At 36.4% G+C, this 15,862-nt stretch overlaps 1 protein-coding gene across 8 annotated transcripts in view; it reads right to left on the bottom strand.

Moving 5' to 3' along the window:
- The window catches only part of ECHDC1 (ethylmalonyl-CoA decarboxylase 1), a 61,311-nt gene that overhangs the window by 33,903 nt on the left and 11,546 nt on the right, over nucleotides 1-15,862 (bottom strand). For all 8 annotated transcript variants that reach the window (XM_072764723.1, XM_072764719.1, XM_072764712.1 and 5 more), the window contains 2 exons: nucleotides 8,538-8,590; nucleotides 6,573-6,653 (listed from right to left, as the gene is read on the bottom strand). In XM_072764723.1, the coding sequence (XP_072620824.1) occupies nucleotides 6,573-6,653; nucleotides 8,538-8,590 (134 nt within the window). The remainder of the gene's footprint in view (nucleotides 1-6,572; nucleotides 6,654-8,537; nucleotides 8,591-15,862) is intronic.

Genomic DNA, 15,862 nt, shown 5'->3' with positions numbered 1-15,862 from the left:
AGTTACAGAGATGCAGCAGAAAGGTGAATGACAAAAACTCAAAGTATGAGAGAAACTCAACTCCCCACTGCCATAGGGGGCCACATGGAAAACGCAAGAAGGAATGCAGACATCCCCTAGGTGCAGAGAATGGTTCGCAGCTGATAGTCCTCATGGAGAACAGGGACCTGTCCTACACGTGCAGAGAACTGAAATCTGCGGGGTGGAATGAGTATGAGCCTGGCCCTGGTTTCTCCCTGAGTCTCCAGAACCCAGTGCTGCCAACATACTGATTTTGGCCTTTTGTGACCAGGTTTAGAGAAACCAGTTGAGCCCAGCCAGACTTCAGACTATACACTGGTGAGAGAAATTATGTTGTTTTAAGCCACTAAATTTGTAGTAATTTGTTATGGCTGCAGTAGAAAACTAAAACTCAAATAAGTATTTTTATTTCTTAATTTTTATTCCATTCTAAATATTTTAATTAGGGTTAAAAATTAGAAGCAAATTATCACAGTTCTAGCTTTTTGTTTCCTCATATCAATTTTGTCACTAAAAGGGAAACATAATGTTTGAATGACTAGATTCTGAGCACTAAGGAATATCAATTTTTTACTTGATAAGTTAGTGTTTTGCTTTTAAAAATGTTTTTAAAAGGGCAGCCCCAGTGGCTCAGCGGTTTAGCGCCACCTTTGGCCTGGAGCCTGATCCTGGAGACCTAGGATCGAGTCCCATGTTAGGCTCCTGGCATGGAGCCTGCTTCTCCCTCTGCCTGTGTCTCTGCCTGCCTCTCTCTCTCTCTCTCTCTCTCTCTGTGTGTGTCTCTCATGAATAAATAAAATCTTTTAAAAAAAATTTTTAAAATGCCATTTTCTCTAAGAACATTTTATATGAAAACTGACTCAACTGAATGCAATTTAATATAGGGGTCTGTAGGTACCAAGTAGACTTGATGGTTCCTGAACTCTGAAATATTAATTCATTTTGCATATGATCAGCTGGTGCTTACAGGGTTTCGAGATAGCCAGAACGCTGCATGAGCTCATTTCTTTGGAATATTCATAATCAGTGTATCTCTCATCTTCTGAAATATTTCCCATGGGTAATGGAAGAGGAGCAGGGATGAAAATCCTAGTTGAGTGAATTCCAGGCAATTCTCCACGGTAAGAAAGTTAGCTAAAAAAGGCTAACATATAACCCTTGAGGAAGGAACTTATCTTTTCAGTTGGATGCTATGAAAGCTTTTGGTGTTCTTTCCGAGAAAGCAGATATTTTTAGAATAACAAAGCAATTTGTCATAGAAGATAACCAACAATGTTGGAGGAAAGACCAGCTAGAGTACCTCCGTTGACCTACCACCTCCTTGTACCTGTGGCTAGTAAGGTACGTCAGTGTGCAGTCCTCTGTTTCGGCATCTAACTTCTAAGAACTTTTCTGGGGAGTATGTTGGTTAAAAATGCCTGAAGAGTTGAAGATAGTGCTCTTCAAAGTTCTATTGTAAAGGATCAGTTTCTACCATTTGTTTGCAAATTCTTGTGGATGGTGAAATCAATAATTTTGTAAAATGCAGTAAAACTATATAACTATAAAAATGAAACAAAATCCCAAGACATGTAAATTTCTTGAATGGCAGTGTCTATGGGATATGGGAGCTAAACATATGTTTAATGAGTGACTCAGCTGAATGTACTTTAACATGAGGGCCTATCCATACCAAGTAGTGGAGCCACAAATGAGCATGTCTTCACTGGCAAGATGGACGTATCTGGTATATTACTAGCTCTAGCTGATGAGGGCAAGCACCCTCAGACATCTCATAACCAAGAAAGTACATATTTTACGAGACCCCAGAACACACGAGACCAAGTAGTCTCTGACTATCTTTTCCTGTGATTTTGCCTTTTGTCCTAAAACCCCACCTATCCAAACACAGATCAGGAATGACTATGAAGGATAATGCTAAAGTCTAATAAGTCTAATACATGCTTACAGATGAACACCGGGCTCTACGTTAAGATATCCAGAAGAGGGGGATCCCTGGGTGGCTCAGCAGTTAAGCACCTGCCTTCGGCCCGGGGCATATCCTGGGGTCCTGGGATCGAGCCCCATGTCAGGCTCCCTGCATGGAGCCTGCTTCTCCCTCTGCCTGTGTCTATGCCTCTCTCTCTCCCGTGTCTCTCATGAATAAATAAAATCTTTAAAAAAATAAAAATAAAAAGATATCCAGGAGGTACCTGTAAGGCTTAATTTGTATTTACTTTTACGTAGAGGATTTTTGAATGTAAAAATGCACGTTCACATACAGCTTAGAATTCCTTAAATATATTAGACATTTAAATATACATTTTTAATATATTACATATATTTTTAAAATTTATTTAAATTATATGTTAAAAACTGCCTGTATTTCAGCATAAAGTGAGAAAAGTAATCCTTTCACACACACAGATCATTTTAAATTTAGCCTCGCATCATCCATAAAGCCAACGACCACTTCCTCTTCACAGAATCCAATGTAGTATCGTAATGCAACCTGCAGTGACGACGGCAGAGGGCACTGTCACAGAAAGGAGTGCTTTCTGCTGTGTTCAAGATTCCTCCCTAGGTCAGAGTACAAAGAGGCTAAGATCTTCATAAACTGTCTTATACACTAAAACTATTTTAATATATCTACTTATGTGAATACAAAATGATATATTTCAACTGATAAATTGGAACCTGAGTCATAAATCATAATAAAGAAAAAGAATACTATGTATACATAAACGTGGTGAATCTTTCCTCATACTATTTCTAGTACTATGTGATGCCATTTATAGAGTTCAAAAAGAAAAACAGAACATATCAGTTATAGAATAATTTCCTTTTTTAAAAGACTTTTTCAGATTTTTTTTTTTTTAAGATTTAATTTATTTCTTTGACAGAGAGAGAGAGAGCGCAGAAGCAGGCAGACTGAAAAGCAGAGGGAGAAACAGAGCCCCTGCTGAGCAGGGAGCCCGATGCCAGGAACCCGGCCGGAATCATGACTTGAGCTGAAAAGGCAGACGCTTACCTGACTGAGTCCCCCAGGTGCCCCAGTTAATTTTATTTTCTTAGGAAATAAGGAAACAAGTACTTTCATAATAAAAGAGATTAATTATCATAGAATTTAGGGTAGTAGTTTCCCTTAGATGGAAATAAGGGGGCTGTGACTTAGGAGGGGCTTGTAGGAGACTTCAGGAGTGCTGTCAATGTTCCCATTCTTAACCTGTATCATGGTAACACAGGTTCCCATTTTGTCTTGGAAGCAGCTGCAGTGGTCTGTGTGTGATACAATGAGAACCCAAATTGCTTTATAGTCATCTCAGACATCTTAAGACTAAAATGTCACAAAAAAGACACGGACCTAACATCTAAAATGTGGAATTTCAAGAAAGTATATATAAAGAGCTCCTATGTGCTTTCTGCTCTCAAATGTCCCCCTCTTTATATCATCATAGCTTGTTAAAAAAGCTTGTTAAAAAACAAGCTTTTTAGGCTAACAGAGAAATACACAACTTTGAGGAAGGCCTTTTTGAATAATTAGGGTTCCTTTGGATCATACAGTGAATGCAGTCCATAAATCTCTCTCCTCTCTTCTGTTCTCTCCCTCTTTCTAACTCTAACCCTAAAATACAAACATATCTCAATCGAGGTCGCCCTTGACCAAGAGTTCCCGATGAGTGTCTGGACTCTGGAATCAACATCCAGGGGATCTGGGTAAGCGGTGGGGGTACAGAAGAGCTGATGGAGGAGATGCCCCAGGTCTCCAAATTCAACGGATGTCACATACCAGTGGTTTGGTTTGCATTTCGTACTTCAGGACACAGTGGGTTTGCTTCTGTTTCCCAAGCAACAATTTTTTAACCCAAATAAACTGGCATTGAGTAATTAAAAATAAAATTGGGAGGACAGAAAGCAGGCTGCCCACAGATGCTGTCAACAGTCAGGGGCTCCTCAGCCGCTGTCATCTTGTCATCCCCTTCTCTGCAGTCAAGGAAGACATTTCCTCACTTCCTGCGTAAGGGCTGCTGCACCCTTGGGGCTTCCGTACAGATGCCCCTGCTTCCTGCCTCTTCAACACTGGCAGGATGTAGGCCTCATTGTATTCCTGGCAATCTAGAAGCAGACGAGTGACACTCATGACGCTAAATGCAGCGCTCACACACTTTTAAGTAAAACCCTAAACATATTGTTTAGAGTTGGATGGTCGCAACGAGGGGACTGTATTATAATCCCATAGGAGTCAGACAGGATTTGAAAAGGGGGCTTTTAGGGGAATCCCTGGGTGGCTCAGCGATTTAGCGCCTGCATTCGGCCCAGGGCATGATCCTGGGAGGGGTCCCGGGATCAAGTCGTGCATCAGGTTCCCTGCATGGAGCCTGATTCTCCCTCTGCCTGTGTCTCTGCCTCTCTCTCTCTCTGTGTCTCTCATGAATAAATAAATAAAATCTTAAAAAAAAAAGAAAAAAGAAAACCATGAAAATTTGTGAATCAAAGAAACAGACTTGAAAGGGAATGAAAAAGCTGAATTAGTCACCATATTTTTTCTTCTAGCCTACTGCCCTACATGCCAGAGAGGAATAGCTTTCGCTTTAAGTCTCAAAGGGAGAGTCAAAAATTTAAACATGGAAAGTCTCCTCCTAAGTGATCCTTCCAGGATCAATAAGGAATAGGAAAAGAGCAGCGAGGCCAAGATTAGCCTTAAGGTTGAAAATCATCCCCAGTGAAAGGAGAATTAATAAGTTTAAAATCATGCCAGGGCACCTGGGTGACTCAGTTGGTTTAACATACAACTCTTGGTTTTGGCTCAGATCATGATCTCAGGGTCATGAGATTGAGCCCTGAGTCAGGCTCCTTGCTGGGCATGAAGCCTCCTGTGGTTCTCTCTCTCCCTCGCCCCCTGCCCTCCCCAATTGTGTGCTCTCTAAAACATAAAATAAATAAATAATAAGTTTAAAACTATGCTGAAATATTACCATACTGGCATTTATGTAGAAGTATGAGAGTAGTAAGGTAATCAATATCATGTGTATATCAGTGTGTACCTAGGTTAAGTGTTATGCCAAACATCTACATATTCATTAAATCATTTAAATCTATAAGCATTTAGCAGAGATTATTTTTATTTTACGAAGAAATGAGACTCAGATAAAATACAGAATACAGTCAAATACAGAATAGTCAAATACAGAATAGATAGATAGATAGATAGATAGATAGATAGATAGATAGTCAAATACAGTTGACCCTTGAACAATGTGGGGTTTAGGGGCACTTACCCACTCCCATGCAGTCAAAAATCTGTATAGAACTTTTGACTCTCCCAAAACTTAACTACTAATAGCCTACTGTTGACCGAAACCCTTACTGATAACATAAACAGTTGATTAACATATATTTTGTATGTTATATGTATTATGTACTATATTCTTACAATAAAGTAAGCCAGAGGAAAAAAAAATGTTATTAAGAAAACCATAAGGAAGAGGGGTGCCTGGGTGGCTCAGTCAATTAAGCATCTGACTCTTGACCTCAGCCCAGGTCATGAACTCTAGGTCCTGGGATTAAGCCCTGCTTCGGGCTCTGAGCTCAGCATGGAGTCTACTTGGGATTCTCTTGTTCCCTCTCCTTCTACCCCTACCCCCACTCATGTTCTCTAGCTCTCTCTAAAATAAATTTTTAAAATCTTGAAAAAAAGAAAAGAAAAGAAAAGAAAGAAAGAAAAGAAAAGAAAAGAAGAAAAGAAAAGAACAGAAAAGAAAAGAAAAGAAAACCATAGGAAGAGAAAATACATTTACAATAATGTTCTGTATTTATTAAGAAAAATCCATGTATAAGTGGACCTGCACAGCCAAAGTAGGGTTATTCAAGGATTGACTGTATTTAAAATGGCAAATTGGGATTGAACCTAAATGTATCTTAACTCCAGTGCTCAGACTCTTTACTATTTTGTGATTTTATCTCCAATTATGTGATATATACTACCTTCTCTATTAGAGAGGCTGAAGTGTGTAAGTCTGAGCTCAGCACAGAGTCTACTTGGGATTTTCTGTTTTTCCTCTCCTTCTGTTCCTACTCTCACTCATGCTATTTCTAATTTTCTCTAATTTTCTCCCATAATCTGCCCAAAAGCTCCACAGTAGTACTACCAATCACAGTAAAGATAAGAAATGGACCTCAGAGAGCCTACATTTATTGGTAGGAGGACAATTACAGAAGTGCCTCTTTCTTCATTCTTTTTTTTTTTTTTTCTCTGTATAGTTCTTTTGAATCTTAAAATTCCATATATTTCCTTGACTTCCTTCTCCAGGAATTTTGCTAACTTGGGTTTAACTTTTTCAAAATCATTTTCCCTTATTAACTTTTTAAAAATGCACAGTAACAAAGTAATGATAGAACTATACTAGATTGAATAAAATTATCTACTTTAATAAACTGACAAGAAAAAAATGAAAATGCTCACGAACTGATCATCCTGTTTAAGAATATAAATAACATTTATATTTGCACAAAAAATAAGTCTGAGTTTCTTGATTTTATTTGTGGAGGGAATAAAGCAATTTTCATCTTACCTGAAATCACAGGCTGTAGTAACCTCTGCTCCTCCACCTAATGCCCGACCTTGAATCAGTGCAACACTTATTAAAGGGAGTCTGTTTAATGAAGAAAAAATGGAACTACTTTTCATTTGAATTTTAATTTACAAATAATCCTTTAAAAAAACTTGAGATGCAGTAGAAACAAAATTATTGAACTATGTTTATAATGACAAACACACCTCCAAGGAGGGTGGAACCCTGACTGTGCGCATCATGAGGAATAAAATAGTATAATTCTTAAGATATAATGATTCATACTAAATGCTATGTCAGTTTATCAAACTACCTCCCTGAATCTAGTTTTAAACTATGAACTATATTTTTATATGTAAGTAATAAATATAAAATATACCAAGTATATATTATAAATACTATATTTGATATATATGTCTTACATATATTTTTATATGTTACTAACTATATTTTTTAACTATATATTGTAACTTTCTTCCAAATAAATAAATGTTTTTAACATAGTATACACCTCTTATAACTTTTCAGCAACTGGAAATCAGGAATAATTCAATGTGATCTTACCTACTCTATTTTTATTGATGTCAAGTTAGATGGCAAAATTAAAGCTATATCCAAAGGGATGAAATGTGGTAGAGAAGACTAAGCTCCAAAACTGTGTCATTATAAAGATTCCTATCAAAAGTCTTTTTTATTACCTATTGAAATGATTGATAAACTAATTCTATATAAATGAATGGGCCTGTGGTAAAAATAAATTTCTTCACCTTTCCTGTCCTTGCAAAGACCCACTTTGGAGGAGTATGTATTACAACTTAAATCCAAAATACTTTGAAAGTATGGAATATTTTGTAGGTTATAGCTTCTAACCAAGTGCAAAACTGCATGTCTAGGGACACCTGGGTGACTCAATGGTTGAGGGTCTGCTTTTGGCTTAGGGCAAGATCCAGGAGTCCCGGGATCAAGTCCCACATCGGGCTCCCTGCATGGAGCCTGCTTCTCCCTTTGCCTGTGTCTCTGCCTCTCTCTCTGTGTCTCTCATGAATGAATAAATAAAATCTTTAAAAAAAAAAAAAAAAACTGTGTGCCTAAAGTAATAGAAAATTTATTAATACATTCTGTTTCCAAACTAAAATGATTTTTAAAATCTTTTATGATTTATCTAAGAAAATGTCAAGTGTAACAGGGAAAGAAAGGTGAAGAGGAAATAAACAATGCAAAAAAGTATTTTAGAATAATCCTTTGATTCCATTATTCTTTCTAGGATCTCACATATGAAGAGCAACAAAAAAATGTGATGTCAACTAGTAGGTATGCTAAATAATATGAATCCTTAGTTTTTATAATTTTTAAATTATTTTAATTTGGAATACTGAAGTAGAAAGCTAATTAGCCAAAACATGTCAAAGTTTGTAACCAGAAATGCACAGTGGAAAAAAAAAAAATGCACAGTGACAGGCCAAGAAGAATTTTCTTCCTTTTCTCCATCATCTAGATGCAAATTGAATCAATTTTCCTCAGAAACTTAAATTTGTACAAGCCTTCACCAATCCATAGTTCTTTTTCTCTCTCCTTAGATACAGACCACTTCACTCTGCACTCTATTAATTTTGAATATGAGATAAACTTTATGTGCCATCTCTTGACCAGTGTCTTTATTCTGATCTAAAAGCACTATATAACTTTTTCATGTCTATACCTAAATAAAGCTAGTAGTATAAGCTCCTTATGAAATGTGTGCTATATCTTAAAATTCTTATTATCCCTTCTCTTATTTTGTATACCTGTGCATTCTTCACTAACATTTAATTAAATGACTGTCCTTGATAGCACAGATTAATACTTCATCATTAAAATAAATGTAATTTGAAAATCAGGTATTTTTTAACTGGTCCAAAACACAGAACAATAAAGAACTGTTTTTGTTTTTTAAGAAATAATATTTTAAAAAGAAAGGTACATTACCTCATAAGTCTTGTTAAGGTGTTTTGCATGAACATACATAAGGTCATTCCATCCTTTAAAGAAGAATAAGCATAAATAAACACAAAGGTATAATGTAAATATATAAGAAGTTTTTTTTATTTTTTTCAGGATTTAGAAAGCAATGAAGCCAAAAACATACCCAATCTTTTTTAAAGGTTTTTCACTTAAAACTCTTTAATGCTGTCAGAAAGGCAAATGATGCAGTATTTGATTTTGCTGGCCTCTTAGAGCTCTTTGAGCTTAGCTCTACATGAGATATTAGCAAAGACTTAGGCCTAAGAGTCCAATCACACACCCCAAAAAAGTGTGAAGTTCTACTCAGAGTACTTTGGGAGAAAGAGGCATACGATGCACCCACCTATTAGCCTAAATTCTCATCCCCTTAAAAATCTAAACATATAAAAAAAAAAAACAACAAATTTCTTAAAAGTACAGTTGACCCCTGAACAACACAGGTTGGAATGGCATGGGTCCACTTACATGTGGATTTCTTAGAGCACAGGACTGTGAATGTGTATTCTCTTCCTTATGGTTTTCTTAAAAACATTTTTTCTATAGTTTTCTTTATTGTAAGAATACAGTATATAATACATATAACATACAAAATATGTGTTAATCAACTGTTATCAGTAAGGCTTCCACTCAACAGTAAACTATTAGAAGTTAAGTTACTGGGGAGTTAAAAGTTATATAAAGATTTTCAACTACACAGGGGTCGAGGGCCCTAACACCTACATTATCCAGGTGTCAACTGTAGTCTAAACTCACTGCCTCTTCTTTTTTAGGTCACATATTTCCTTCAATTTAGTTTAATCTATTCAGTCTTCTCTCAAAAGACTCCCCTCAAAGGTTTCTAATAATATTCTATTTGTTAAATGGCTTTTCCTTATCCTTGTCTTCCTGTCTCCATAACACAGGTATCTTACCTTTGACCAGTTTCTGTATTTTAAAATCCTCTGATGGTTTCTAGTAATACTTTCTACTCTTGATCCTCTTCCTGTTTCTTTGATTGTTCCCTTCAAGTTTTCTTCATTGTCTCTTCTTATTCAGCTACACAGGTAATGTAATACATGTAAATGCATGCATTCCTCAAAATCCAATCCATGATTCTCTTTCTTTTCTTTGTCTACAATTTTTTCCTTGGAAATCTCATCCATCCCCATTGCTTCAACTCTTGTTTTCATGTAGACTCCCATGACTCCTAGGAATTTAACATTCTGCCAATATTTCAAATTCAGCATGGCAAAACCAACTGGGAGTGGAAAGAGCTGAGTTTCAATCCTAGTGCTACCGCTTAATAATAACATGAACTCGAGCAAGTCTTAACTGAATGGAGTTTGCTCATCTGTAAGGAAGGAATGAGGAATAAAAAATACCTACTGCTCTATTTGACTTAAAAGATGGTTAGAAAAATGAAAATCTATAAAAGATCACATAAACAATAGGATACCACTCTATAAAGGGATCACATAAATGTGAGTTCTGACTTAAAAAGGCCTTCTGATCAATAAGGCTCAGAATTTTGTTATTATCTTTGATTCTTCCAATTCATAGTTCACCCACAATCAGTTACCAAGTATGTCCTTTGAAATATTATAATATAAATCCCTTCTTTCTCTATTTGCACTGCTGCTACACTAGCTCAGACTGGTGTTACTCATACTTAGATTAGACAGTCTTGTTTCCTAACTAGTCTCTCTGTATTTAATTTCTTTTTCATCTGTAATATAGCTTGTATCCTGATGCCTGATAAACCTTCCTACAGAATGGTGATTTCATATCGCCAAGAGAACAAAGTCTGAATTCCTTGGGAGGAATTGATCTCACCTGATTCCAAAATAATTTTACTAACTTTATTGACTACCATATCCCTCATCCCAGTATCCTAACTTCAGCCATAACAAACTATTTGCCATTCCTTTAACACTTTATACTTTACTGTTGGTCCTCTATCTTTGCTCAAACCATTCCCATTATTTGGAATAGCCTATTCTTGTCTCTACCTATTTCAAGGAATGCCCAGTTCAAATAATTTTTCCATCAAGATTAGTTTTCTCACCTGTGTTCCTGTGGTATTTTTATTTTTGTAACTTAGCTATAGTACTCATAGATTGTTTTGTATGCATTGCATTTGTGTCCATTATTTGACACATTATCTATACAAGATAGGGACTAGGGAACATAAGTGGAATGTGGTCCCAGTTCCTAGTCCTCAAAAATCTTATAAGAAATAAATGCAACATGCATCAAGGTACATTATATCATATAAAGTATTTTAGGAAATGCTTGAACAAACTGAGAAGAGTGCTGAATAAGAAGCGATTCATTTCAATTGGGGTAGGGTAGTTGGGAAGGCTTTATAGAGAAGGGAAGATGGCATTTACTAGGCCTACACAATTAGCCTTTTGAGGCTGACAAAAATGCCCTTTTTTTCCTCAGAAGTTAATACAATGTTTTACATATATGCTTTTGAAGTTAACTGAATCAGATGAATTTTAGATGGAGAACTATGTTATTCTAAAACAAATGCTGTCAATGAAAGGTAAAAACCAACATAAATTAAATATAAATTTCCTAACTGGAAGCCTTTATAACAAAGGTCATTCTATATTATAAACACATGAGAAAATTAACACAAGTACAAAGAGCTAAAAGGTTCAAAACTAGACTGATTTGTATTCCATTACAATCTATGCAATACAGGCAGCACCTCGGTGGCTCAGTTAGTTGAGCGGCCAACCTGTGATCTGGACTCAGATCATGGTCTCACAGGCCATGATATAGAGCCCCACATCAGGCCCCTTGCTCAGCAGAGTCTCCTTGAGATTCTCACTCCTCTCCTTATGCCCCTCCCGCTGCTCATGCGCGGCGCACGCCCGCTCTCTAAAATAAATAAAATCTTTAAAAACAAAACTCTGTGGAATAAAGCCTGTTAAATTATATCAATAAATTAATTTTAATAGCACTATTTTCCATTATACTAGATCTAGAGTACTTAAAATTCTAACAGAAGCATCTAGTATTGGTAGAAATGAACGTGAAGCAGGTATTTTACTGTATACTGCCATAATTCTCATTCAAAAGATAAGCCACACTAAAAATGTTTCAAGGCAGTATAGAACAATGGTTAACAACACAGACTGTAGAGCTAACATGCCTAGGTTGAATCTGGGCTCTATAACTTCCTAGCTGTTTTGGCTTTGGAGGTGATACCTAACCTCTCTGTGCTTCAGTCTCCTCACCTAGAATAGCATAGTAGCAGCTCTCTCATTAGGGGATATTTAATCATTCAGTAATGACCAAATAAATCTGACATATAAAAAACATAGATAGTGCCTGATACATCGTAGGAGAACAGGAAATTTATCTAGCCCTGCTATTATTAACATTAGTAACAGCACTGGCAATCAGATAATGAGTATGCTTCCACTTTAAATGTATCATAAAGTAGAGATCCCACTGTACTAGCCAACATGACCTAGGGAGAAAAAAAGATTACATATGTCCCCCAAAACCATTGGGCCAAAAATGGTAACATACTCAGGCCCTTTCCTGGGCTGTAGGAAGAAAATAAACCAGTGAGAGACAAACGTCAGCTTGTAAGATTATAAACTGAGAAAAAGGAACCAATGAGAAGCTAAACTTGCTCTGATGAATGAAGGCTAGAAGCTGGAAAGTAACAAAAAAAAAAAAAAAAGTTTTAAGAGCTGCTGCACCCAGTGATACTTATATCCTAGATAAATGATACCCTGAGGCCCAAACCTACTCCAGGAGCTCTTACTTGTATAACAACTATGGGAAGCACACTGCTTAGACCAAGTGTCAAAAGCAACTATTAATCTCGTATTTACTCCAAGTCACATTTATCCCGAGTAGAAAAATGCCAGCCTGTAAAAGTATCTTCCTAGAACCATAAATGAGCCTCTCTTTTTCCCCTAAGTTCTTGTGTTATGGATTTATTAATTTCCTCAGAGTACATGGGACGGTTTAGAGACAATTAGAATAATTGGTCTCTAAATTAATGATGCTAAAATGAAACTGTACAAAAGTAGTAACAAAAGCAAAAAAGTCAGATGAGAACTTTGAGGTCACTGCAGGAATTTAAGCAAGAGAAAAAGAATGGACAACAGATTGGCAGAAAAGCACCAAGAAAGGTCAGGGAGCAAAGGAAAATTATTGCCTTCAAGCTAGATTAAGAGTATAAAGGTTTCTAAAATGCCAGACTTTTCCACGGGACCTTATGCCCATTCATTGCAGAATAAGTAGGTTTATTTCCCCACATCTTAAAGGTTATAATTGGATCTGGCTGATTTCTGCCTTCTGAAAAAAGGCTTCTGATAGTCTACAGAACACCCGGTGGTGTCAAATCCAACTCTTATAATTGGGCTAGTACTTAACGGTAGATTTTTTTTCATATTTTATTATTTTCTTTGTCCCATAACTTTTCAGGCTAATGTGTGTGTTATGCTAATCTATCTCCCTGCCTCAACCTTTTCAACCAAGGATTAACTGCCTAATAGGGACAGCTGGAGCTCGTTTTCTACTCATTAAACAAAAAACACCAAAATGAAATCAACTTCTTAAGACACCAGCTACATTTTTAAAAAAGTAAACTGATAAATAAATATAATAAAATGTTGATGGCTATTAATGCTATTATGGGTACATGAGGGTTTCACTGTATTAGTCTACTTCTATTTAAATTTGGTAATTTTCACTAATAAAATATTTTTGAACTTTGAAAAAATACAGTGGCAAAAACATCAACATAATTATCTCTTTTTAAAAAGTCATTTATTAATCACTTTCAAGTATCTTGTTATAATCAGAAGGGACTGTATCCAATTACTAAAATCATCATCTATTCTAGTTTTCTCATCATCCTCAGAAAAGCAAATTTACTACATAAATAAACACTAGTGATACATCTGCAACAACAAAGAGTAAGTATATTAGAGAAGAGCTTCACTTAGAGAAAGGCTGTTCACAACGGAATGTTAAGAGTTTTCAGACTGTCTCAGCTGTGAAGGGCAGATGCATTTATATGTGCAGGTGCAACTCATACAGATGTGTGAGCCTCAAAAGTCCTGAGGCCATTTTATTTTTTTTTTATTTAAATTCAATTAGCCAACATACAGAACACCATTAGTTTCAGATGTAGAGTTCAATAATTCATCAGTTGCATATAACATTCAGTGCTCATCACAGCCCGTGCCCTCCTTAATGCCCATCATCTAATTACCCCATCTCCTGACCTACCTCCCCTCCAGCAACCCTCACTTTGTTTCCCATAGTTGAGAATCTCTCATGGTTTGTGTCTCCCTCTCTGATGACTTCCCTTTTAGTTTTCCCTCCCTTCCCCTATGATCTTCTCTGTGCTTCTCATGTTCCACATATGAGTGAAACCATTCTCAATGGGGAAAAACTGAGAGCTTTTCCCCTAAGATCAGGAACATAACAGGGATACCCACTCTCACCACTGAAGTTCAACACAGTACTAGAAGACCTAGCCTAAACAATCGGACAATAAAAAGATATAAAAGGCATTCAAACTGACAAAGAAGAAATCAAACTCTCACTCTTCGCAGATGACATGATACTTTATGTAGAAAACCCAGAAGACTCCACCCCAAGATTCCTAGAACTCATACAGGAATTCAGCAACACGGCAGGATACAAAATCAATGCACAGAAATCAGTTGTATATCTATACACTAACAATGAGACAGAAGAAAGAGAAATTAAGGAATCAATCCCATTTACAACTGTACTAAAAACTATAAGCTACCCAGGAATAAACCTAACCAGAGGTAAAGGATCTGTACTCTAAAAACTACAGAACACAGTCAGCAGTGGATCATCTGCCTTCAGCCCAGGGCGTGATCCCGGGGTCCAGGGATCAAGTCCTACATCGGGCTCCCTGCATGGAGCCTGCTTCTCCCTCTGCCTGTGTCTCTGCCTCTATCTCTCTCTGTGTCTCTCATGAATAAATAAATAAAAATCTTAGAAAAAAAAATGATGTTGGGAAAATTGGGACAGTGCTGAGGCCATTTTAAATCTTGGTTTTATAAATATTCATAGTTCTTTTTTCTCAGGCGTATAGAAATTAGGATGATTCTACTTTCAGCTTTTACGTGTATGCAAAATAAAAAATCCTGACCATGTGATCTAAAGAGACAGAGAAACACGTTTTAACTAGAAGAAAGGAAAATAATCTTTCACCTTTTCAGGGATCTTTTCCTACCCAACTTACATCAGACCCAAAATAATCTATTATTGCATTTTATGTATCCAGTGTCTTTTATGAACAAAGTGAAGTGCCTAGGATTTCAATCATTCCAGAGATAAAAAATTATAATCAAATAAATCGCAGGCCATATAGCTAATGATTAGATGACCCAGGGCAAGAATCCATATATTTGAATCTACAGCTTAGTGCTCTAATCATTTGAACACACAGCAAATTTAAGCCTAGTGATGCTACAAATAATAGATCATCTCAAAGATAATAACATTTATCAATATTGAGATCTTTGATATAAAAATAATAGCTACCTTTTTCAGGCACTATCCTAGCAGGCACACTATATACATTATCTTGAATCCTCATAATAGCTATGTGAAATACGGAATTCTCATTTCTAGATTAGGAAAATAAGACTGAAAAAGACTAAGTGATTTGTCCATTTACCCAGGTGTTGAAATCAGCATTCAATCTAAGTCTATCAAATGAGAGCTCTTACCTAACAATGTGATGCAAATATAGATCATATACTACAGAGAGCTATATGAGTTGTGGAATACTATTAAAACATTATTACCTACATACAGCTCACACTTATAATTAAATGGCAATGAATACTTATATATTTCCCTTCCTTCTTTTTTTTTTTTGCCTAGGGGATACAGGTGGAAGCCTAGCCTAGGTAGGCTTTCTTGGCGGCCTAGGTTCCTTGGAGGATATAGCCCAGGTTCCTTGGAGGATAATGGAAGATGACTAATAGTGGAAGATGATTAGGATACCTTTTCTATCAGGGTAATTCAGACACGAATGTTTTAATTGTTATCATCTGTTGAAGCCTACCATGTGCCAAGGCTTTGCTGGGTACTTTATATATGTACCTCATATAAAATTCCTCATCATGAGATGCTAAGAGTCTTCCACTTAAAAGACCTAAAACTCTTTTTTTTTTTTTTAAAGAATTTTATTTTATTTTATTTATGACAGTCACAGAGAGAGAGAGAGAGAGGCAGAGACACAGGCAGAGGGAGGAGAAGCAGGCTCCATGCACCGGGAGCCCGAC

The sequence above is a fragment of the Vulpes vulpes genome, chromosome 1 (assembly GCF_048418805.1).
Source record: "Vulpes vulpes isolate BD-2025 chromosome 1, VulVul3, whole genome shotgun sequence".
Lineage (NCBI taxonomy): Eukaryota > Metazoa > Chordata > Mammalia > Carnivora > Canidae > Vulpes > Vulpes vulpes.
Note: the sequence above shows the minus strand (reverse complement) of the source record. Positions and strands in the feature narration are given on the sequence as shown.